Source organism: Aulonocara stuartgranti, assembly GCF_965226115.1.
Source record: "Aulonocara stuartgranti genome assembly, chromosome: 18".
Lineage (NCBI taxonomy): Eukaryota > Metazoa > Chordata > Actinopteri > Cichliformes > Cichlidae > Aulonocara > Aulonocara stuartgranti.
In genome coordinates, this window is record NC_138954.1 from 7,882,134 (window position 1) to 7,906,601 (window position 24,468).

General features: G+C 39.6%; 1 protein-coding gene across 2 annotated transcripts in view; it reads right to left on the reverse strand.

Moving 5' to 3' along the window:
• The window catches only part of LOC309693827 (contactin-associated protein-like 4), a 139,816-nt gene that overhangs the window by 87,508 nt on the left and 27,840 nt on the right, over positions 1-24,468 (reverse strand). For both annotated transcript variants that reach the window (XR_014272738.1, XM_082513397.1), the window contains exons 3-4: positions 15,501-15,611; positions 3,025-3,218 (exon numbers count right to left, since the gene is read on the reverse strand). Coding sequence is in view for 1 of the 2 variants with exons in the window: in XM_082513397.1 (XP_082369523.1) it covers positions 3,025-3,218; positions 15,501-15,611 (305 nt within the window). In the remaining variant the exon portion in view is untranslated. The remainder of the gene's footprint in view (positions 1-3,024; positions 3,219-15,500; positions 15,612-24,468) is intronic.

Consider the following 24,468-nt stretch of genomic DNA (forward strand, 5'->3'; position numbering starts at 1 on the left):
CTAATCAAAGCTCCTCTCTGCAGCTCTGTAACAAATGCGCTTTCTTCCTGGATCAGTGTCCATGTACACAGTGGAAAATTTGCAGGTTTGTTGTTTGAGCTAGTGTCCAAGTCACAGGGAGCATGCAGGTACATATTTTGAAGTGGCTCACTGAGCTGACAGGATTCATCACTGTGTTTGCTTTCAACACCAAAACTACTTAGTATTCTAGTGCCATTATACTAAACCATGTATCGCCACTGCAGTGGGACAAATACAACAGAGTCCAACATGACACTTGTGCAATGAGAAAACGCCAAAGGGAAGTGCTGTGTCTACGAAGAGGCGGGAGGCGATGCCTCGCTGCGTCTGTGACCCATCTTGTTGATTTTTTTCATTAATCAGCCCTACAGAGACCAGCTGAGGCTTTATCACTTCATGCCTATGTTTTGCCATGTTTCTGCCATGTTGTTAGTTGTGATCAGTGGGGGAAAAGTAATAAAATGATCCACAGGAAGGTAACAAATTACAGAAGAATTCTACAGAAGGTGTCTGATTAAGGCTTTGGGCCTGCACAGGATTTCCAGAACAGCTTCACTGATCCTTTCATGTCTATTTCACCCAGTGCAAACAGTACTGTGATGAGTACACAGTCATTCATCGCAGCACAAACGTGATCATTTTTGGTTAATTTGCACTGATCCTTACGGAGACAAGTGGAAATAAGCCCCGTGAGCAAAATCCTCCTATGGTAGAAAGACTTACTGGACTTAAGTGGTTCTGGTTTTCCTTTACATTTGTTATCTGTCTGTGTACTCTGGTTCTGTCTTTAGGATGTACTTTAGTGAAACACCTAACTGAGTGTGTAAGAGTGAGGGCTTTTTTATCACGTGGCCTAAAAATGAAATGTATATAAAAAATGAATTAATGAGGAGCACAGAATGTTTTTGTTTTTTAAAACACACGCTCTTTCCATTCAGTCTCATCTATACTCCTGGGTCACACACATCTTCCACTAATCAACAGCAAAAAGTGTCAAGCGATCAAGTGTATGATGCAACATCAGCAGACATTGTGGATGGACTTAATTTGTTAGATCATTACATCTTTTTTTAAGATCGAATGGCCAAGGGTTCATCGGAGTCTGTGAGTGACACATGCCCTTTTCTGTTCTCTTAGATGACTAGCTGTAGGTGAAGCTGTTTTGGACAGATAAGAGCAGAATAATGTGTTTAATCACTGCTTTTTGTCTTTAAAAACAAACAATGGCCTTAACCTTCTTGCACTTAAAATGCAATAATCACATGTTTGATTTGAGATTAAAAATCAAAGGTTCATCGTGTACAGCTGGGGTTAGCCTTTATAAGACAAATCTGTATTTTCTGATAGAAGGGGTATGTCTATAAGTCTTAAATGTCGGATCTTATTTGCATTTAGTTTGAATCATATTAAAGGGTACAATGTAAGTAGAGTGGTATTTATATATAATTTATTTTAGTCTTTCTGACTTTTCAAAGCGCTTCAACAAGCAACAAAACATAAAGTGCTTTGAACAGCAAGAGCAAGAAGAACTGTTATTTAAATCTATCCATCTATCATCTATCTATCTATTTTTGACTGCCCCATTTGACTGCCTCTCTCCTCATGATCTGCAGCTAACAGTGGTGTCAGAAGGTCTGCAGACTCAGCAGATTCCAACCTGGGCTCATACATCAGAAATGAAAGGATAAATGCATAATGGCTGAGTTTATCTGTACAGGACAGATCAAGCCACAACAAGACAACACATCACTTCATATGACTTACAATAAATGCATCCTGTTTAGTGATCCCTGGGGGGAAACACCACAGTGCAATACAGGGTAGGAGCTTAGACTTATTAAGTTTTTGACTCATTTAATGTGGCTGGAAAGAGTGATTGTTGGGGAAACTGAACAACTCAATGCCACACACATCCAAAAAGTTCTCTTTTGGTTCACTTATTTTATTGTGTAACACTTATTGTGTCTGTACTGCAGGTAGTGAGGCAACAGAATCAGCAAAGACAGCAAGCTCATTTATTCAGCATCTGACTTTAATGCGGATGCAGTGATTAGCTGCTTACAAAGTCCTGAAATAGGATTGTTGTTTCCAGGTTGCAGTGAAATGTGAGTTGAAATTGTGTAGTGTGTGGACTGTGTATGTAGACTGTGCTTCTTTGTCAATTTGGCACTGGGGTAAAAGACAAACTAACAAAATTTATGGATGCATGGATTATGGATTACAGCATTGAATTCAATTTGATTTTCAATAGCGCCGCAATGTCCTTTATGTTGTAAGGTAGAGACCTTACATCAATACAGAAAAAACAGAGAAAACCCCAAAAATCAGGACCCCTGTGAGCAAGCACTTTGGCAACAGTGGGAAGGAAAAACTCCCTTTTGACAGGAAGAAACCTCTGGCAGAACCAGGCTCAGGGAGTCAACAGTCATTGTGAATTTTTCCTGGAAACAGGAGAAACCTGGGGAAAAGGATTGTTGGCAGGAGAGCAGCTATATTCACCAGTCAGCATCACAAAAATAGGAAGAGGGTATTTTAGTCTGTTGTCACTCTGGTCTATGAAACTTCTTTATTTTGTGTGTTTGTTGGTAAAAGACTGCTGTGTGTGGTGAGGTCATGGTGAAGAATAGAGACAGATGAGCTATGTTCCACATATACAAAAACAGACTGAAAAAGCCCACTTACAGGCACTAATTATGTCAGACTAAACGATTCACAATTATATCTAAATGATGTTCTCCTGCTGGTGTAGCCAACGTGTTTCTTATCATGCTGGAAGTGTAAAAACAATCCTCGGTCTTTCTCTCCATCTGTCTCATAGCAGTAGCGCCGGTGGCGTTTTTCTATTTCCCACACAGCACTGTATGTTTTATGGAAGCTGGACAGCTGCCTTAACAACTACCTGTTCAGCTACCTTCCCTGCTCGTGGATGGAAGGGGGCGGGGGGGACACTTATATCACAGGGGGACAATAGAACTATGGAGAAGATCGCCAAACCCTACTCACCCCTATGCTGTCCTCCTGTCTGTACTGCTTCCAGTTGTGTCCCGTGTCACTGAACATCAGCAGGTAGGACGTCAGCCAATCCGAGCTGCCATAACGGCCTTGTGTGGCAACAGCTGTGATCTTGGTGCGCTCGCCTAAGTCGACCTCCAACCACTGATACTTGTCTGAGATGAGAGGAGACCAGCCTCCAGCTCCTGCAGACAGATGTGAATATAAAAAAAAGACACCATTTATAGATAAGTGATGTATTAGATGTCCATGTAGATTGGATGAGATGAAATAAGTTCTGGTGAGGAGAAAAGAATGAATTGCATTGCTTGACCTTTCATTGTGAGCCAAAAATCCCACTTTTCAGTTATGAAACCCGAATAATGAAAATTGATTGAACCACAGTATGCATCATTAGAACCATTCAGAAGCTATACTCAAATATAAATCGTACTTTAAGAACTCTCTTTAGGAACTTAAAAAGTTGAATTTGTCACGATGCACAGGGCCTTAAAGTTTTGGAACAGTTTTGGAACAGAAGCATATTTATAGGTCACATGTAAGATTAAAAGATGCAGAATTCAATTCAATTCAATTTTATTTATATAGTGCCAAACACAACAACAGTTGCCTCAAGGGGCTTGCCTCAAGGTAAAGACCCTACGTTAAAAGCATTAAATATTTCAAAGCAATGAAAAAACCATCTCCAGATAATGTCTGTGTGTAAACTGTAGATCCGTAAAAGATCTGCTTAAGACAGCGACACTAAACCTGATCACTTCATCCTTTTAAATTTAATATATTCCTTATTTGATTAAATGGAGTTCATTCTGCAAAGATATCCTGTTGCAGTGGTGAATGTTCATATTTAAATTTCCAATAATGAGGTCAGTAAATCTAACAGTCCATATGAGCCAAAAGCTTAGAGGTTAAACTGCTCAAAATGCTCCATTTCAAAACATTTTTCTCTACCTACAGCTCTGTATAAGGTCAAGGAGAAGAGGAGGTCACGCAGGCGCTTGAGCTGATAGGTAGCCCCACCTATGTGCTTATTACATAGCCAGTCCAGAAAGTTGGCTTAAGGGAGAAGAAAGAGAGCTAAAATGCTTTGCTTCACACAGGATGAACTGTGGGCTGCACCAAGGCCCAGAATAATATGAATAGAGATCATTCTGAACTATGAATCATGCACAGCTACTCCAGTAGAATCCAGTAAAAAAAAACTGAACTGGAAATGAGTGTTATAGGTCCAGGTATAGGTTCATTGCCATCCATCCATTGCAGGCACAGCAGTCAGACAATCCATGACCTCCCTCTCCCTAGCCACCTCCTCAACTCATCTGGGAAGTCACAGAAGTATTCCCAACCAGCCAAGAGCTATAACCTCTTCATTGTGTCCTGGGTCTGCTCCAGGGCCTTGTTCTCTAAGACATGCCTGAAACTATCTCACCTAGGAGGCATCCTGAGACAGATACCTGAACCACCTCAACTGGCTCTTTTAAATGCTGAGGAGAATCAGCTGTACTCCAAGTGCTTCCCAAATGACCAAACTCCTCACCCTGTCTCTAAGAGAGAACCCAGCCCCCCTCGGAGGAAGTTTATTCCCGACCCTCGCATTAGAGAAAGTACACTGATAGTGTGACATGAAACCGTCCTGAACAAGTGAAGGTTTAGTAACAGGGCACATAATCAATTTTCATAATGTGTAATTATGAGAATACACCATTGGAACAGAATATGGAAAAGCATAACAGATCCCCTTTAAGACTGAGCCAAAGTGAGGTCCTGGAAATCAATGTAAGTCAATATAATGTCCTCCGAAGTGGTAAACCCCAGTTGTGTGTGTGTGTGTGTGTGTGTGTGTGTGTGTGTGTGTGTGTGTGTACACATTAGTGAAAACATGCACACTGCTCACAATGCATGCAGAAGTGTGGGAGTTATTGACAGAAGTCTGCCTGGACAGATAAACTGGAGTTGATTAAATGGGCTGCTGCACAATAAAGAGGTGTTAGAAGCAGAAAAAGAGAGGCAATTTCGTGTGTGTGTGTGTGTGTGTGTGTGTGTGTGTGTGTGTGTGTGTGTGTGTGTGTGTGTGTGTGGAGCTCAAACACCAGATGGACGAATTCTGAAGAAGGAGGCTGCTGACCAGAGTCCCACTGAGCTCACAAGCTAACACGCCCATGCTGCGTGTCAGAAAGCCGTAGAGAACATAAACACGCTCGCAGCCATCTCTCATTTTCTTTTATCAGCTTGGAGCCAATTATTCTCTCAAAATGCTGCTGTGCAGGCAGGCTAAAAGGCAAAATCATGCACAAAGCTAAATAGCTGCAGGACCTCCTCTTGCAACCCTATGACAAAATCTAGACCATCAAGATCAGATTACAGAACACCGGTGTCATTCCAGATGGCCACTTGTAAGATTTGGTGATTATGTTTCCTTAAAAACCTGCTGTGTCACCGAACACCGTATCCTAGCCAATTATGGCTTAGAGCAACCTGCATCATGAATAAAGGAATTAAAGCAGAAAGAACCAGTGACAGAAGCTTTGGCATAACAAAACACATCACAAATTCCAGCTAAAGGCTCATCGAGTATCCTAGACAAATACTTGCATCTTGCCATGGCCTAAAACAACAAAAGAACAACGGATCACACTGACTGTCTCATTTCCAGGTGATATCAGGTGGCTTGAAGTCATATGTTATCAGTTTGGCCCATTAGATTTAGCTTGCTGCTTCCACTTGTCAGCTCTGCAGACAGTTTGTGCCATCATCTGAGAATGAATGCAGACCATAGGCAGCACTGTTACTCACTGGTTCCTTCAAAACGAGGTTCTTGAGCATAATTTGTGCAGGGCCTTTCTTTGTGGAGTTTGCATTTTCTCCTGTGCTTTTATAGTCTTTCCCTGAGACCTTCATTTTCACAAAAGAGATTATAAGCCTTCGAAAAACATGACAGATTTGAATGTTTCTGTCCAATTTTTGGGAGCCGGAGCTGGGTCAAAGTGGAAGCAGGTTTAGCGGGGTATTTCAGACGTCAGTTTGCCTAGCAATGCTTACAAGTTCCTCCCAGTGGACTCAAAGATGCTCCCGGGCCAGACAAGTTATATAAACTCTCCAGCAAGTTCTGCGGTTTTCAATATTTTGAAAACTGTCCCTACTGACAACCTGAACTGTACAGGTTGTCAGTAGGGACAGTTTTCGAGGTAAAGAAGTTCAAATGGGAAACAGTAGTTGGAACAACTATTTATTTTGTTTATCATTTTAAAATAATGCAGAACAATGTGGCGGCAGACTGATGGGAAAAAAACTAAACGGTGAAAGGAAATCCGTGCCGGTCTGGTGGCAGGTCCAGTCTGATCTTTAAAGGCCAGAGCTAAGAACTTGACTAACAGACGTGTCCAGTGACAGCAGAACAGAAAAGAGCAGACACTCTGACCTTTGCTCATAAAGATAAGACTGTGGAGAAAAGAAGAAAGAGATTAAAGCAAAATGACTGAGAGGCTAAGAGGCGTTACAAAGATTTACTGTGTCCACCCTGTCACAGTAACTGCAGCTAATACAATGGAGGTGAAGTGATGGTGGATGGTCTGAACACTTTGTGTCACGGCTGTCGCTTTAAATCAAAGAGATCGTTTTGGATTCTTTCTCCCCCACTGTCTGTCAGCATACCTGATCTGACCACCTACAAAAAGAGCTAAAGGTTAATGGAGGTCAGGAGTGTGATATCACAGCCTTTATGGCCAAACAGAGGATGAAATTATGAATGTAGCCCGACGAATCGGGGCAGAGTCACGCTGCGCTGCATACATTGTTATTTTGCCAAGATCTGTTTTGGATGTTTATCCAAAAGTCAAATAAACAGTGATTAACGTTACACCTGTTTCAACTTTTCAGATAGTTTTACTGACAGTTGTCTTTTCAAGGAATACTCTTACCACACTGGCAAGTCCACCCTTGGGAACTTCCCAAAACAGTTTAACCTTTGGGCTGCTGAGCAGCTCAAGGACTCTTCAGTGATGGAAATTTGGGAGAGCCAAGTGCATTTCTTCATTCCCACCCAGATTTATCATGATGGCCTTTAGGGGTCAAATTTTAGATCACCATTACCATTTTCCCACAGACTCTTATAGATGCAGAACCTTTGGAACTAGTGGATCTGCTGGCCATTCCAGAAGAAATGATTTAAGGCACTTTGAATTTTAGAAACGAAACCTACACCTGAATTTCCAATCTTCGGTACTGAATGATAACATTTAGGGCATTTCAGTCTGGTGTCTCAACTCCACACAGAAAGCCTGAAGGCGGTGGATTTGACCCCAGAACCCGCTTGCTGTGAGGTGACAGTAGTAACCACTGCACCACTGTGAGTGTCATGCTCTAAGAACCTCCTGCAGTCCAAGACAAGCCACTTGGTGACAGCTGTAGAAGTGAACGGGAGTGCAACTGCTTGTCCGTCTCTCTGTGTTACGTCCCACACCCCCACAATCCTGAATTAGATAAGCAGTTAAGAAAATGGGTGGATAGATGGATGGATTCTGGAGCGCATGACATACAATTCAGCACTGAATGGAGAGAAAATGAGGTGTTTTTCATAATTAGCTGCCCGAGGGCAAATGCAGTCTTTGTCTAATATTAATTATCCAACAATATTGGAAGCTGACAAGTACAACGTTGGTGAATGAGTATAAACAAATTACTATTTCACCTTCAATTGTGCGCTAATACATGATCATGCAGCTACAGGCAGGCAGACTGAGTGGAACAGAACAGAGGCAATGACCAGAGGAAGAAATAAAAGGAACTGAAAGACAGACAATTAAAAAAAGTGAGACAGGAAATGGTAGAGAGAGACAGGCAGCTTAAAGGGATAGAAAAGCAGCTGGAAAGACATGTAACAGATTGATACAAGCACCCGACCCAGAATGAGCACTGGTCATTTGCATGAGAATACCATGTCTGGAGGGTAATTTCAGCAGCCTGATAACATGTCAGTCGGACAGAAAGTCCACCAGGAGGCCAATGAGCTCGATGCGGCACTGACAGCAGCACCAGGCTGAGGAATACTGCAGGTTCTCTGCAGGAGAAGCAGGAAAGATTCATCCATATGAGATGCTACAAAAAGAGCCCATGAAGAAAGTAATACATCTTATTTTAGAGTGTAAAAATCTCAATTTGCAGAATTTGCTGAAATAGTTTCAAACTAATCAAAGTGTTCGTGGGGTTTCCGACACTTGCAGTTGACTTGATAAATATCAGGTGTCCAAACTAATTAACTAATTAATGAATCTGTTCTGACCTTTGTGATAATATTGCTGTTTTTGCAATTTATGGAAACAAGAAGATTACTTTCAAAAGATCCAGCATCATGTAAATTTGGGGAATTTATGAATTATTCAGACTAGAAACATGAGCTTGGACTGCTGCAAATATAATTACATGCAGGGAAAAAAACAGATACTTAAGTAATACTATTTTAGAAATAACAACTTTTTGGAAACCGCAGAGCGTAACTGAATATGAAAATCAATACCTGATTAGTTGGCTGCTCTTACATAGTTCCAATTTACAGATTCCAATTAAAGTTTAATTCTGCCTTCAAATCCAACCCTTTGGGAAAATGATTACTGTGGCACAATAATTCTTTTCAAGTCAATTTCAGCATAATTGCAGTGGCGTCACTGATAACTGTCAGCGGCGCCTACAGAAGAAAGAAAATGTTTAAACATGAAGACTGCTATTAACATTTGGCAAGAAGACCGAGATGGCTAAATGACTTCTTACCAGTGAAAATAAAATGTAATGCAGATGAAGCAGAAGATGGACAGGGGCAATTCAGCGAAAGGATGAGGTGGGATGGGCAAGATATATGGAAAGAAAAATGGGACATCACGAAGAGAAGGAGAGAGTGAGCGGCAGAGAAAGGAAAGATAAATGAAGGATAACAGTAACCAGTGGGGAAACTGAAATAGTTGAGTCATTCATCCTCCAGGTTTCTGTTAATAGGCCATTCATCTCCAATCAATAGACTATAAAGGGGTTTTTATCCACTTCTGGTGTCCCCTTCAGACCTCCAATGTGATCAGCTACATCAGGTTAAAGTCCCAAGTACATTGTCAGGCCCTCAGGTGAATGTGTGAATGCAAAGGGAAGGTGCTTTGTTTCATAAAATGTCTGGCTTAAAAGGATATTTTTGTTTCCTTTATAAATGACTTTGGGATTTTGTTTTTTTGTCTTTCATTTGCAAATCCCAGTGTTGCTGCCTTGTTGTTGTATGGCTGCTGTGGCTGAAGAGGCGGAGAGGGTCATCCACTTATTGCTTTAAACCCTCCAGTCCTGGGTAAGACATCTGTTTTCTGCTTGTGCTGGGAGAAGAGCTCTATGTACAAATTTGCTTGCGGTATAAAGTACTTTGAGTGGTTCCTCTGGATCTCTATTAGCATCCTCATTATCATCAGATTCTTCCTTAGGTCTTCCATATATGTGAAGAATAGTATAAAGCCATATACAAACAGTCCATTCATTCCTTGCGTGCGTCAGTAAAATATCAAGCTGTAGTTTACATAAATGTGCAATATTTCCAGACTGAGGTGAGTGGTGAACCTCGAAGTTCTCAGCTGGTTTGGTTTTACTTTCTCTCACCCTTTACATATAATGACTTCCACTTTCTTCCTTCTGGAGAAATACAGAAATACAGATCAACTACTTGATCGACACTGAGGTTTATACACAGACATAGAGGATTTATTACTTTATAATTTAGTACAAATTAGTCTCATAAAAAAATACAGAATTGCACTCAAAAAATGATAACAGCAACTTCAACTTCATTGTAGTTACTTGAACATGCACACTTACAATCCTCCGCCAAGCTTCAACATATTAACATTTTGTATTTGAACATGTTAATATGCCAGTTTTTAGCTCAAAGCACCACTGTCCCTGGCAGGGAAAATAACTGATCTTTGAAGATCACAGTTTCTGTCAAACAAAAGGCTGTAATTCAAAACTGGTTCAGTGGTTAAAGGAAGCCAAAAAAATTGTTTTTGTTTGCTATCAGCGAACACAGACCTCCCATGATTAAAGAATCACTACAATCTTCTGTTCTGAGGCTGCTCTGCTCGTATTCACATTTTTTTGGTGTATAAATGTACTTGGTATACCATGAAAAATGGAATTGTAATCTATAGTTATTCCATTTAAAGTGAATAATCTCATCACATATAACACATGTTCATGACCTTCACTGCTCATCAATAACAATAAAGTTTGAATGAGTGAAACATTATAGATTTCTTGTTATGGTGTGCCGTGTAGGTCATATTTAAAGCCTGATAATCGGTGTTCACTTAGTGGATAAATGAAGTGAGAGTGAAGCGGCTCCTTAGAGAACAACCAGAGGAAGCAGAGTTTGCAGCAGAGATGGAAATGAGTCGGAGACATTCATTTATTCATCGATTTCCTCGGCAAACAGCTGGGAATGCTCCCTGGGATCCCGAACCAAGAACTTCCTTATCTACTGGCAACATACTAGAGCAAGATTAGGAAAAATAAATGCATGAGGGTTACCGCTGTCTTGAAATTATTTGTTAGGACATTGAACCAGATGTTGCTGTGGGATCTCAGCTGGTACTCTATTATAGCCCAGGAGTTCTTTCATGTTTAAATGATCTGTTTCTACAGACTTTCCTTCACACATTAACGGCAACCCCTGTGGATACACTGTACTACTTAAAGAATGTAGAGTTTATTCTGGGTCTTTTGACTGTACCTGGATTATTTTAGTGCAGGGGTATAGTAGGGCTGGGCGATATATCGAGTTTTTTTTTTAAAAATATCGATATATTTTCATACGAGATATAAGATGTGGCAATATCGTTTATATCGATACAGTCTATGTTACGTTATAATTATACTTGTGGAGCCGCAGGTTTGCCTCTCTTTCGTCCACTTTTGTCTCTACGCAACGTTACTCTGCCTCGCCTCTCCTTCACTGAACACAACTCCGTCTCCCCCATAGCTTCACCTGCAGGCAATGACAAGATGAAAGCGGAAAATCTCCGTTAGCGAGTTACCGCGGATGGCCCCGTGCGTGGGGCTGGACGGCGTCAACGTGTTAGCGAGCTAACCACGCTAACGAGCTAACCGCGCTAACGACATGCAGCCAGGAGGGGCTGCACGGCCTAAAACCCTTTCATTTTCTCAAAACTCGACAGTGCGCCTTATGTATGAATTCTGGTTGTGCTTACTGACCGCGAACCGATTTTATGTGGTACACAGCGCTCAGCAATCTGTCAACAAAAGTTTTAATATGACTTTGCTAAGCTACGGAGCTGCACCGCTTGATGTCGGAGGATTACGGCTACCGGGGAGGAGCCTCGCGGAGTGATACGTACTGTGTGTGTATAAGGACCACAAATGGCACTTGTTCAGAGACGTGGTGCAGCTGTGAAATCTGTCTCTTTGTTATTATGCTCAGCGTCTATTAGTTTACATTTTGACTGCACAATTGTGAGCTTTTTGTTATGCACAAAAACAACATTTTCTTTTATTTATGGACCATGATTATTTAATAAATGCTGATAATTTTTTTTGAGTAATTTCTTCATATACATCTACGCTGTATGTAAATAAAAGTGCCCGTGTGACATCTGGGACACAGTGTGACTAAGAACTCTCTTTTTGTTCTTAACTTATGGCTTTAAAAAAAAAAATCGAGATATATATCTTATATCGCCATCCAGCTAAAAAATATCGAGATATGAATTTTGGGTCATATCGCCCAGCCCTAGGGTATAGCATCAACATCATGTTTTTATATTCATGTAAATTTAATGAACTGGAAGCCTGAGGAAGTTATTTTGTCCTATAATGCTCTCCTCTGTGGCAAATTTAAAATGTATGGGTCGGCTGGGGGCAATTCTAACAATTGTCATATTTTTGTAAGACTACAAATTTCAATCTAATTTCAGTAAACAAGCTTGAGTCCGAAACCTGACTCTGCACATGCTCAGTGAGATCCTGTCCGAACCTTGATAAAGGTAAGGACACGAGTTTGAAGAAAAATACTGATTTTGAGGAATAAAACTATACATATTTTTCTTCAGACTTAATCTTTAACCTATATATTCAAAATGACAACAAACAACTCGTGCCACAAATTTTCAACATGACCCCAAAATCAGGTGCATCTGAAACACAGGTGCACATCAGTTATTGTAACGTGAAGTAGAAAAGAAAAGTGACCAGTTTTCTTGTCATCGGTTAGCAGTAGAGCTGGGCGATATGAGATTTTTTCATATCACGATATGTTTTTTTCATTTCAGGCGATAACGATATCTATCACGATATAAACCAAATAACTATATTTGTAAGATTTAAATGTGCCGTTGCTCACAAGTAAAATGTGAAATAATCAGCAGCTTGTTTTTATTTAAATATTTATTTCCCATAATAAGTTCAACAGGGTAGATGTACTTAAGGAACATGAGACTTTTTCAGATAAATAAAGGCAAATATTGCAAACTACACAAAAGGCAGCCGCTAAAGCGTTTAAGTTTCAAAATAGAACAAACGAAACAGACTAAATTGTCAATTCCACTTAGAAACAAAATATTAATTCTAAAAATAAATCTTAGTTTGTTTTACAGAAGAACAGACAAAACTGACTAACTTTTGTCAATATCAAATAAACTGAGAACTAAAAGGAAATTCTCAATCTCTCCTTGTTGTATAGCTTAGCTTTTCAAACAGTTTTAACAGTTACTTTAGTCTGACAAAAGCCGAATGACGAATTAGCGCTTCCAGTCAGAGACTGAGGCTACGTCCACGGGTACACGGGTATTTTTGAAAACGGAGATTTTCCGTTTTCATTTTAAAAAATAATCCCGTCCACACATAAAGGCAGAAATGAAGGAAAACGCTGCTATGAACATGCCAAAGCAGCAGGTGGCGCTAGATTCCTAACCGTGCCGAAATGTTGGCCAATCAGAAGTCTAGAAGCCTCGGTGGGAAAAAGTAAACAAAGCTGGGGCACAGAAGCAGAACCGAGTCGTATGTGTGGAGGGACAGTAACTGTGTGTGTGTATGTAAGCATTTAAACACTGCAGAGAGTAGAATTAACAGTAACAGTATTGTAGAAATTCATTTCCCCCGAAACAATAACGTGGCGCACAGTGTGACGCATGCACCAGTTTATTGTATTTCCAGACTTGCTTTCGGCACAATTTACAGTGCACGCTACTCTGTTTTTTGTCAGACTTGAAATAGCCGAAATACCTTCACACTACGGAACTTCTATGGCTCTTCCGTTCGACAATCTCTCCGGCGTTGGAACCATCATCTGTTTTCTCTTCGGTCACGCTCGGTTGATTTTTCTAGTCAGCACACTCATTTCCTCCATTACGCGCTGGCTCCATTACCCGCTGGCTGCTTCCCAAACAAACACACGGCTTGGCACTTGTGCTGTACGTAACAAGTCACGCGACGTGACGCTGCGGCTGTGATTGGTTCGGCTCTGCGCTACTTAATTTGGATTGGCTGACCTTTTTTTTTTTTTTTTTGAGGACAAGAGCGGCGAAGTCTATCGCGATAGCTTAATTTCTCTATCGAGTAAAAGTTATATCGCGATACATATCGTTATCGTTCTATCGCCCAGCTCTAGTTAGCAGTACTACACAAACTAATAAGAACTAAAGTTCACAGAGAATAGCAAACATGACCTTGACCTTGGGCAGACTTTTGATGAAGATCCATCAGGTGACCGTCTGAAACTTTCACCAAAATCCGATCATTCCAGGAGGAGTGAAACTGTGGGTAGATGCACGATAGACACTTCACCACAGCATAAGATCATCGGTGGCCGATTGGGCTAAAAATATTGCAGTTGCCTTGGTCTTCCAACCTTGATTTTTTCCCACAGTACAGAAATGAATATTTATGCCTGTGTACCACTGAGATTTTTTAATATATACAGTATATACTGCATAAATATACAGCACAAAGTGTCTGTGATATTGATGGCAGCAGTGAGAGGATTTATGTGAGAAATTACTCAATATATAAAATCCTGGAGGCACATTCTATCTCTTCTCTGTTTTCTCTTTTTACTAGTGTTTAACATAACTACAAAACATGGAAACAAGACATTTCACTTGGATTTCGAGGAAATAAAAACCCAATCGTATACTGTGCAACATATAAGACAGCTGAAACAATTCCAGTTGCAAACTCAGCTCATGTTAATGATAACTGTGTAAACGCCATCAAATGAGACAGATGCAATGGATAGTGCATTTACACTCTGAAAAAAACAAAAAACAAACTTGTGTTGTTTTAGTTAATGGTAGCTATTAAGCTGCGCTTCTCTGCATGAATCCTGAATCCTTGTAAATAATGACAACGCTGGCCGATACTTGCTTGTGGGTTGCTTGTGCACGCTGGTATTATGTAGGTGCTAGCAAGTGTAAGTGCCAGCAAGTAGATGAAGATACCAGGAAGTCAGACACAGGAATGGATAGAGAACTTGGTCGATTATCAGAGTAAAGTGCTCAGCGCACACTAAATGCTTCACTTCCTGTGAAGTCTGGTTATTGTAGTGTGTAGTTATATTTCTGAGAAGGTGCAGGTCTGTATATGCTGTAGTCTGGATCAGAGACTTAATGTAGTATTATAAATCAAGTCAACAGTCTTATGTAATATAGCTTTTATTTCTAACTGCTTCACATCCTAACATGCAGTGCCTTTAATCAATCAGCAGTAAGTATAATCTTCTTTATGGGTAATATAAAATGGTCTCAGGTTACTTTTAATATTAGTTTTAAGAGTTTTAAATGTTCACAAGTCTTTGAAATCTTGTCTCTGTCATCTTTGCGTCTCCTAGTTAATGAAAGACCACGAAATGTCAGTTCCATTACAGCAGGGTGGCTTTTGAACATCAAATGCCAGCAAAGGGCAACAATGAAAAATTAGCTCTTACAGTCTTTAATACACGGCCTGAAGTGTCACTGCAACGCCTGCTCATTTCTTTACTACCAAGCAGAGTAGAAAGTCAAATTCAGATTTAATGAGTCACGCTCTATTATAATTGATGCTAAAACAATTTAGCATTTAATATAGAGCGTGCAGCGTGTTGACAGAGTACTCCTACAGATTGCTCAGATACAAATGACAGAAGTAGATTTTTTCCCCTAAGATCAGACTGGCACCTTCTTGTTTACTGTAAGCCTCACATACTAACACGCTGTGTTGTTCAAGCTTGCATTTTTTTCCCAGTTAAAAACATTCAGGTCCAAATTAAAAGAACGTATCACCATTCCAACTAATAGTTAATCCATAATCCTATTTTTTCCCCAAACCATGCCAAAGGCACAAACACTATTTGCATCAATTTTTTGCATATTTGTCACACTTACATGTTTCAGATCATCAAATATATTTTAATACTAGTTAGGTACTTTTGTTTGGAAGTAGCAGAATCTGTTCCTCACCTTCTCTTTTGTTGAGTTTGGCGAAACCCGGGGCGTGGCTGCTGGACAGCTGGGAAGAGCTTCGGAAGGAAGATGGCGGCAGATTGGAGACCAGTGCGCTGTCACACACCTCTGTCGAGAAATATCAAAACATAAAGTATAATGAATGTCCTTCAGATTTTGACATTTACATGTAAATGTCAGCATGTGCACTGCTGTGCTTTTTGAGGGTCTATAATTACATTTGTTTCAACATCTCCACACAGATATAGCCTCCTCAAAATATTCCTAGACTGAACAAAACAAAATTAAAAGTCTGAGAGAAGTAAGCATAGTTGAACACAGCTATGACGCATCCTGAGTAAGAGCACTCTTAGCTCAAGAAATCTGTTACTGGGCTTCAGTGCCAGTTTTAGCCCTAATAAGCAAAGAGGAGCAGTGGATGTGTTATCTTTGAATTGCAGGCTTAATGTCAGCTACAGTTCCTCGCTGCACAGTTAAGTAGTTCACAACAGTAGGTTGACGCGGGAATGTCTTTTTTTAAGCTTTAAAATCAAGAAAAAAAAGAAGAAGGAAGCATTCAAACTTTTTATCTGACTGAAAAAAAGCTGAGTGGTTCAAAGAGTAGAGATCAACAGCAAAAAGCACAATGAGAATATCACAATACCCGACACAGCTGGAAATGGATTAGTCTCCATCTCTTAGCCTGAGTGAAAACCTGATGAAATGTTATAAACAGCAGGGTGGGAGTGCTCTGATGCTGAGAGGTAAAAGCGTTGTCTCTGCAAATGATCAGCTTTTTTAAGATAAAAGAAGTTTATTCGGACAGCTTTTGATTGTTTCATTCTAAAGTCTTAAAGAGGCGCTAATGACAACTAAAGTGTTGAGCCTGTGAATATAACAACATGAGTGTCAGAGAGGAGTCTAATCATTCAGGAGCTGGTTTAATGTTCCCCAGGTAGAAACGGGTCTTTCAGCAGTAATGGCTCCATATTAGATGAATGAACAGCGTAATAATGTCCAGTTGGATGAGTAAATGGTGTAATTCTGGCTCAATGGATAAATGAACGTTGCAATCATGTCGTGTTGCGGAGATGAATGGCGTCCTGAGTGAGTCATTATAGGCTGGATGCTGATGGGGATGATTCAGTGTTGTCAGAGGAAACCTTTACATGTTTCTCATATTTAGTTTATGGATGATTCCCTGAAATCAAAACATAATATATTGAACATTATGCGGTAATTAACATTAATTACTCTTATTTTAATTGGAGCCTCTCTCACAGTCTCCAATAAACCTACAAAAAAAAGAAAGCAAGCACTTTTTTGTTCAAATTAAAGCAGCTTTCTCTGTCATTTATTATAGCTACATGACATAGAGAAATCATTTGTAAAGGCAGACTACAAATGAATGTTTGTTTTACTGTATCTGATTGTCTTTGGTCTGCACAGCATAATCACATCCCACAGATATACACACGGATTCATGATCACCAGCCCCATAAATATTCATAGTTTTCCTCTCAAGCTGCAAACTGTAAGCTAAAGCCAAACTATCACCGCCTCCATCCAAAGCCTCTCCGTTAATGGATGTTGTTCTCCACCACTGAGACAAGAGCCAATTACTATGATTCACGCAGCAGTCCGATCTGGGCCCAGAACTCTGACAGCAAGGCTTTAGTTTCGATTACTCTGTCAACATCAGTGCACTTCATCTCAACAACACAAGGTCTTCATCCGCCTCCCGATAATTTCAAAGAGGAATACCATTCCATTTACAGCAGCTCTTTTCAAATGAAATTTGTAGCTAGAGCCAACAACAATATTGGCCTATTTACCTGTAGTTAAAGAAAATTTTGTATCAGTTTAGAAAAGAGCAGGATTTTAAATTTTAAAGCACTGACGATGCTTCACAAACTGAACCCTGAAATCCTGGAATATTTATTTAGTAACTGAGGATGCCAAGTATTTGGATACACAATTAAATACACTGTAGAGCCCAAATGTGGCATTCACTCTCAAGATAATGGTCTAAATGTAATTTTTTCTCATTTGAATGCTTCAAAATACTGGATTTTTATATTATTAAATCTATATCTTCGGCAGGTGTTTTAACCAAACTGCAACACACGATAGAGGATTCAAACACAAATGCAATGAGCAACAGCTGTACTTCCAAACACACCACAAGTCAGTTGAGGATTTACCGTTTTACACTTCTGTTAAAGAGAATACAGAAACAGTCAACAGTCTTCTCCAATATGGTCTCACATAGGAACCCTGAGGGGTAGCTGTGACTCAGGTGGTAGTCGGGGTTGCCCACTAATAAGAAGGTCAATGCTTCAATCTCAAGCTACAGTACTTCATGTCAAAGTGATCCTGGACAAGATACTAAGTGCCAAAAGCAACAGTTGATATATCCATCACAGTTTGTGACAATGTAAAGTGTAAAGTGCTTAGAGTGGTGAGTATACTACAACATATATACCCAGAATATTTGATCAAAAGGCTTCTTCACCATTACTTATGCATTAGCTGTCTCCTGCAGATACAAAATGAAACAAAAAAAAGGATGGTGTGCAAAGACATACAAATAAATACTAATTCTTGTGTAGTGCTGTGATAGACACGTTTCACAATACAGCTGGGGAGCTAAGAATTAAAGCTTATAATTATACAGTCAGTTTATTAGGTACACCTTGCTAGTGCTGGGTTGGACCCCTTTTGGCTTCAGAGCTCGTTTAAGTCCTTGTGGCAGAGATTCAACAAGGTCCTGCAAACATTACTCACAGACTTTGGTCCAGACTGACACTGCTGCGAATTTGTCGCTTGTACAACCATAATGTGAATCTCCTGTTTCACCGCATCCCGACGTGCTCTACTGGATTTAGATCTAGTGACTATGGAGGTTATTTAAGTACGATGAACTCAGTGACCTCATGTTCAAGAAATCACTTAAGATAAGATAAGATAAGATAAGATAACCTTTATTAGTCCCACACGTGGGAAATTTGTTTTGTCACAGCAGGAAGTGGACAGTGCAAAAGTTATGAGGCAAAAATTAGAATACAACTTTGACATATTTTGAGGTTTGTGATATGGCATTTTATCCTGCTGGAAGCAGCCATCAGAAGATGTGAACAAAGGCATCAACAAGCTAAGAAACAATACTGAGGTAGGCTGTAGCATTTAAATGATGCTTAGTTGGCACTTTTGATACAAGGCAGAATGGTTGCACGTTTATTCACTTAACCCAAATTCTGACCATACCATCTGAACGGCGAAGCAGAGATTGTTTTGTTTTTCCAGTCTTCAACTGATCACTTTTAGTAAATTCTTGCAAATTCTGGACTAATTTTCCAGTTTTTGGCTGACAGGAGTGGCACCCAGGATGATCTTCTGCTGCCGTAGCTCATCTGCTTCAAGATTAAATGTGTTGCACGTTCAGAGATGCTCTTCTGCACACCTTGATTGCAATGAGTGGTTATTTGAGTCACTATTCGCATCAGATCAAAGCAGTCTCCTCTGATCTCTGGCATCAACAAGGCATTTTCATGCAGAGAATTGCTGATCAATTGATATTGTCTTTTTGTCAGACTATTCTCTTTAAACTCTAAAGATGATTGTGTGGGAAAATCCCAGAGGATCAGGAGTTTCTGAAATACTCAGACCAGCCTGTAAGTCACCAACAACCATGCAAGTCACTTATATCATGTTTCTTTCCCATTCTGATGCCCAGTTTGAACATCAATACTTCATCTTGACCATGTCTATGTAGCTAAATGCACTGAGATGCTGCCATGTGATTGGCTGATAGATATTTGCATCAGCGAGCAGTTGAACAGGTGTACCTAATGAAGAGGTTGGTGAGTGTATATCCACGTGGAGGGATAAATGTCTATGAATATTTGGTCCAGCTGCTTGTTAACATTAGAAAGCCTTCAGCTTGGCCTCAGTGGCACTGTAATTTGATTGTAAAATTATTGGGTATTAACCGAGTCTGAACTCTGTTTAGTACAGTGTGTTGCAGCAGTTATCATTAAACATCAGACCATATAACACAGTTATACTGCACTTTATAGTTACCAGAGTGGAGCAGAGGCTCATACATATTTAATTCTAGCATTTTAAATGCCATCCAGCTACTCAACAATCATCAGAAGGCGTCCAGCTCTTTTGTCCTCTGAAGTTCCTCCTGATAGTCTTTATTCCTCCAGGCTATGCCCTTACTGACACTTATAACTGTGGGTGGTGGGGGAGCTCTCAGTATGAAAAGCAGGTGAATTACAGTAGTCTGAAGAGGTGAGATGAGAGGGACGGCTCTCCAACGCGGAGTGCTGTAATCCCTGAGGAGATAATGTGTGGTGAGAGCACAGCCTCGCTGAGGAAACAGCCGAGAGAGAGCAGTGGAGTTTTAAAACACAGGGCCACTTTTCCTCGACGGAGCTGTGGCATTTAAAAGCCGATGTCCCTGACAGTGTGACTAGTGGAGCACAAACACAGACAGCTCAGAGGAAAATGGAGCTAAATGTTGAATACCTGCTGGCCTCTGTAGCCAACGAACCTCAACACTGACCCTGGCTGTGTTGGACAGAGAGCCTTTCTGAATATTAAACTGCTGCACCTTCCTGAAAACACCTCCTGTCTTTGTGTAAGCTTCACATTAAAGGGTGTTAGACTAAAAAAAAAATATAATAATGCTTTTAGGCATTCAGATCACCACAAAAACATTATTCATGATCAAAGTATTATAAATTTACACAGAAAAGATAATTCTTCAATCTTCGGCTAAGTGAAATATCTCCTGGCAAAAAAAAGAAGCATTCTTTGCCTTTGATAAAACAAAAACTTGAGCACCAGAACTGGAAGCATGTATTGAACTCTGAGTGATGGGAAATATCCTTTCAGTTCAGTCAAAAACCTCCTGGACACCCATCACTCAGCGTCTGCACTATCCATCAATTCATAGAGTGCCAACTTTATCGTTGCACCAATGTGACAAATGGTCAGTTTGACCGCATTAAAAAACATTAAAGGAAATTTTGAAAATATCTCTGGAGGGTATAAGGAAAATACATTTTATCACCCCTGAAATGACAGACTAATACCAGAGACAGAGTGGCTCATTCACCTGCACTGTCCACTTCTTTACTGAATAGAAAGTGCCCACAGAGTCCGTGACTGAGCTGGTGACCCTGAATACCGATGAGCTCCATCCATCACCTCAGCAAACAGAAGGTCTTGCACTTCAGAGCTCTATAAGCCCCACAAACCCAAAGTTCAGTGCCTCTCAGTATGAGCCAACTTATTTAGCCGTTCAAAGCACGTAGCAGTAAGCAGGATAATGAGGCTCCAGCGATGGTTGTTTTTGCTCCAGAGCGCTAACAATCATCCTCAAGCAGAAAACATCAATGCTCATTTTACTAATCCGCACAACGTCTACCTCCAGTTTGACCCAAGGGGGTTCAAGCCTGCTCCTGCCTGGATATACACAGAGAAAGAAAGAACGCATTAAAAATACAACACAGTGAGCTTTTTTGCATTTTGTTTTACTTTAGCTCTGCCGCGTGGTTTATTTTTTCAATGTTGCGAAGCTAAAAGAAATAACCCAAAATCTTATATTTTGAGTTGTAACTGGTAGAAGGTATTTAAAAATCGTCTCCAAATAGACCAAAGATCTTAATTTCATTATCAGCTCAAATGGTTTTGACATTTAGGATATTTAATTCTATCTTGTGCTGTCTTATCAATAGGGATGGGTATCGAAAACCGGTTCTTGGGGGTCTTCCATCTGAAACTTAAATACCCATGTGTCACTTAATTTAGTTTTGAAGTCTATTTAAACTTTTTCCCACTCGTTCAGTCCAGTTTATTGTTGTTGCACTTGCAGAATTTATTGAAACCTTTGGCCCAATATGTTTTTTAGATTACGTGCTTTAGCTTTACTTCTTTAAGCCTGGTTCTTTAAGGCTGCTAAATCATTCAAGTTTACCCAAGTTTATATAGTTAAGTAACCCTTTAAGTCCTTGAATATTGGTCCACAGTATCGTGAATAACCTTAGACTTTTATGAAAGACATTTGGGAAAAATGCATTCACATCAGTCCAGACAGCGATTTGCAAAACTCCATGAAACTCTGACAAATTTACAGTAATTAAATAACTGTCACCAAACTTGTTGGAACATAAATCAAATGCAACAAATCCAACATCCCCTTAGTGAGAAAACAGTAAATGATTTCTCGATTGGTTGAATGAACTTGCCATGCAGTTTTGAAAAATAGCCCCATAAGTTGTTTTTTTTAGACCAGGCGCGCAAGGGAGGAAAAGGTTAATTAAATGAAAAGGTCAGATCGACAAGTGAGAATAAAAAGAAAAAAAAGACAAAATGTACAAAAAAATGTACTAAATGTAGGTTTATAGGCTTTTAATTTTAAACATCAAATTTTAAAAACATACACATTACTCACACTACTTGACGACACTGTCTAGATTAGAACTTGACTATATTTTCTAATTTTTAAGTGTACAACCTACATTTGTTTATACAAATTGTATGACTGTTTTCTATCACAGTGCTATCAGAAGAGAATAAAACAAAGAAATAGTCATTGTGACATAAAAACAATGTTCATCTTACTGCTGATTCAGACATTACTCAATTTGTACAGTAATTTTAGATGTAAAACCACACCACTGCCTCACATATTTTATTTGTTTAAAAGATAGAGGGAGGCAAGAAAAAAGATTTAAATTGGATTGTTGTCATGTATCTGTTGACCAGGATTCCTGCTATATTCAGATTTCTCTGGAGAAATTCCTTTTGAACTCACACATTTAACCTTAAACTTCAACAACATCAACTCTTCTGTCAAACTGACCGTTGCCCGTGTTGAGGTTCTAACCGGCAGTTTTAAGTCAAACACTTTTGATTTTCCAAACTCAGACGTACATATCACATAACTATTTATTTCTTTTATTCTTTGGAGATTCACGAGGTTGTCTAGCGTGAATATGTTCCCTAGGGTCATTTTGTTGATTTAAAGTTCTAATGTAGTGCTCTGAGAGCTCTGACACAGAAAAAACACTTGGACAATCTTCGTTTCCCATTGTCCACTTACCCAAAATGAAATTGAAGTTGTTGTTTGACAAACTGAAAGAACGTGTGCATCACTGACTCATAAGCATAAGAGGACAGAACAGACCTATGGAAAGCCTGAAAGAGGTCCAGAGGGTGATAGGAAGATGACCTTGCAGGGTAATAGAGTTTTGGAGTTTTCTTGATATTTGTGTGACACTGAAAACACAAGATAAAGAATTATATTTCTTGCTCACTGTTTTTAATGCTTCAAAGTACTAGATCAGCTTTAAGGAATCAGTACTTTTCGATGGGCTTCCTCTTGTTTGCTTCCTGTGTTCTTCCCTGCAAACATCTGCCTGTCTGACAGCTACCAAACTGAGATGCTCAGCACTTTAACTCATCTGGCTGTGAGCAATGGCAAGGATATTTGTTCTTCAGCTCCAGTTCTTTAGCCAGATGTCGAACAGGTTCCTGCATAATGCCGATTCATTCTGGCCTTATCCAGCTAGAAAACACCAGATAATCAACTCATTATGTGCAACACAATCTGTGTGTGTAAGGCTATACAGTAGCCCACACACAATCCGACACTGCCTTTGAAAGCAGAGAACAATCATCCTTCTTTTTGAGGCTCGTCACACTGATCAGTGATGTGGGTGGCTGTGTGGGAGACAGACATCAACCAAATGAAGTGATCAAAACAGCAACGAGCCACAGAACCACAGCATTTAAAATTCCTTCATCTTGAAACTGCCAGGTTTAACTTGCAAAAAGACTTTGGTCCGTTTATATGCTGCTAAAACCGAGAACATTTATCATGAATCACAACGCCTGAGATATGCAGATTTAGAAGGAGTGCTGCAGGAAACACCAATCATAGTGATGGCCCCAAGAGGATATATATTTAATTTAAAAAATCCACTAATTCACTGGCAGCAATAAGCAAATGATTTTAATATATTTGCCCCAAAATATGTATTAATAGAGAGCAGCAGACCAACAAGTCTCTGCGGGGAAAAGAAATGGTACAAAATGTAATATTGTTCTGTCATTCAAGTAAAATGCAGGGATGTTCATATCATCCAAGCAATGGCAAATCTAATTTATTTCAAAAAGGAAACACTGAATTGGACACTGGGGATTCATAAAATTGAAAACTGCATTGCACCAGCAGAAGAGCTTACACTACAAACTATTTTTATGTAAATGAGTGCCACAGTGTAACTTTTATCTTTTTTCATAGGGTCAGTAGCCATAAATATGAAGCAGTATTGTAATATGAAACTATATTTTATTGATTTTCATTTTGCTTTATGCTTAAAGGGCAATTTTTTGCATTGATATATGTTGGTTCAGACCCCTTAAAGGGCACTTCACCTCAGGAATCAAATGCACAAATGTCATTTTTCCTCTGGTGCCATTTATCCACCTGTATTCCAGTGTGATTAGATGTGTGTTTTTAAGACGTCTAGCTTATCCTGACTATAATATAACTGCACCACAAAAAAGAAATAAAAATAAATCTGTTCGAAAACTGAACAGCATCAGTGTCTCTTTTCATGTCATCTTACCACAATTTTTCTTTGTGCTGAAATTCACTTGCAAACCAAAGGAAACGTGCAGCTAGTTGACATTACAGCTAAGCCGAGTGGGTGTAATAAAGATTTTAAATCTACTTTGTTATGACCCTCTCATCACAGGTAATCCTTTTGCACAGTTATAGTTAATGAAGTTCACATGAAACTGGTTACTATGTTGATTTTTGGAGTAAGCCGTGAATGATTTCCAAAAACACTGTTGTTTTTCAAATTTGTGGAATTTTAAGCAGCACAACGTGAGTGCCTTTAATTGTATTAAACTGAAGAGAAGGTACACATACAGTTCCGGTGAGAAGTTTACATACACTCAT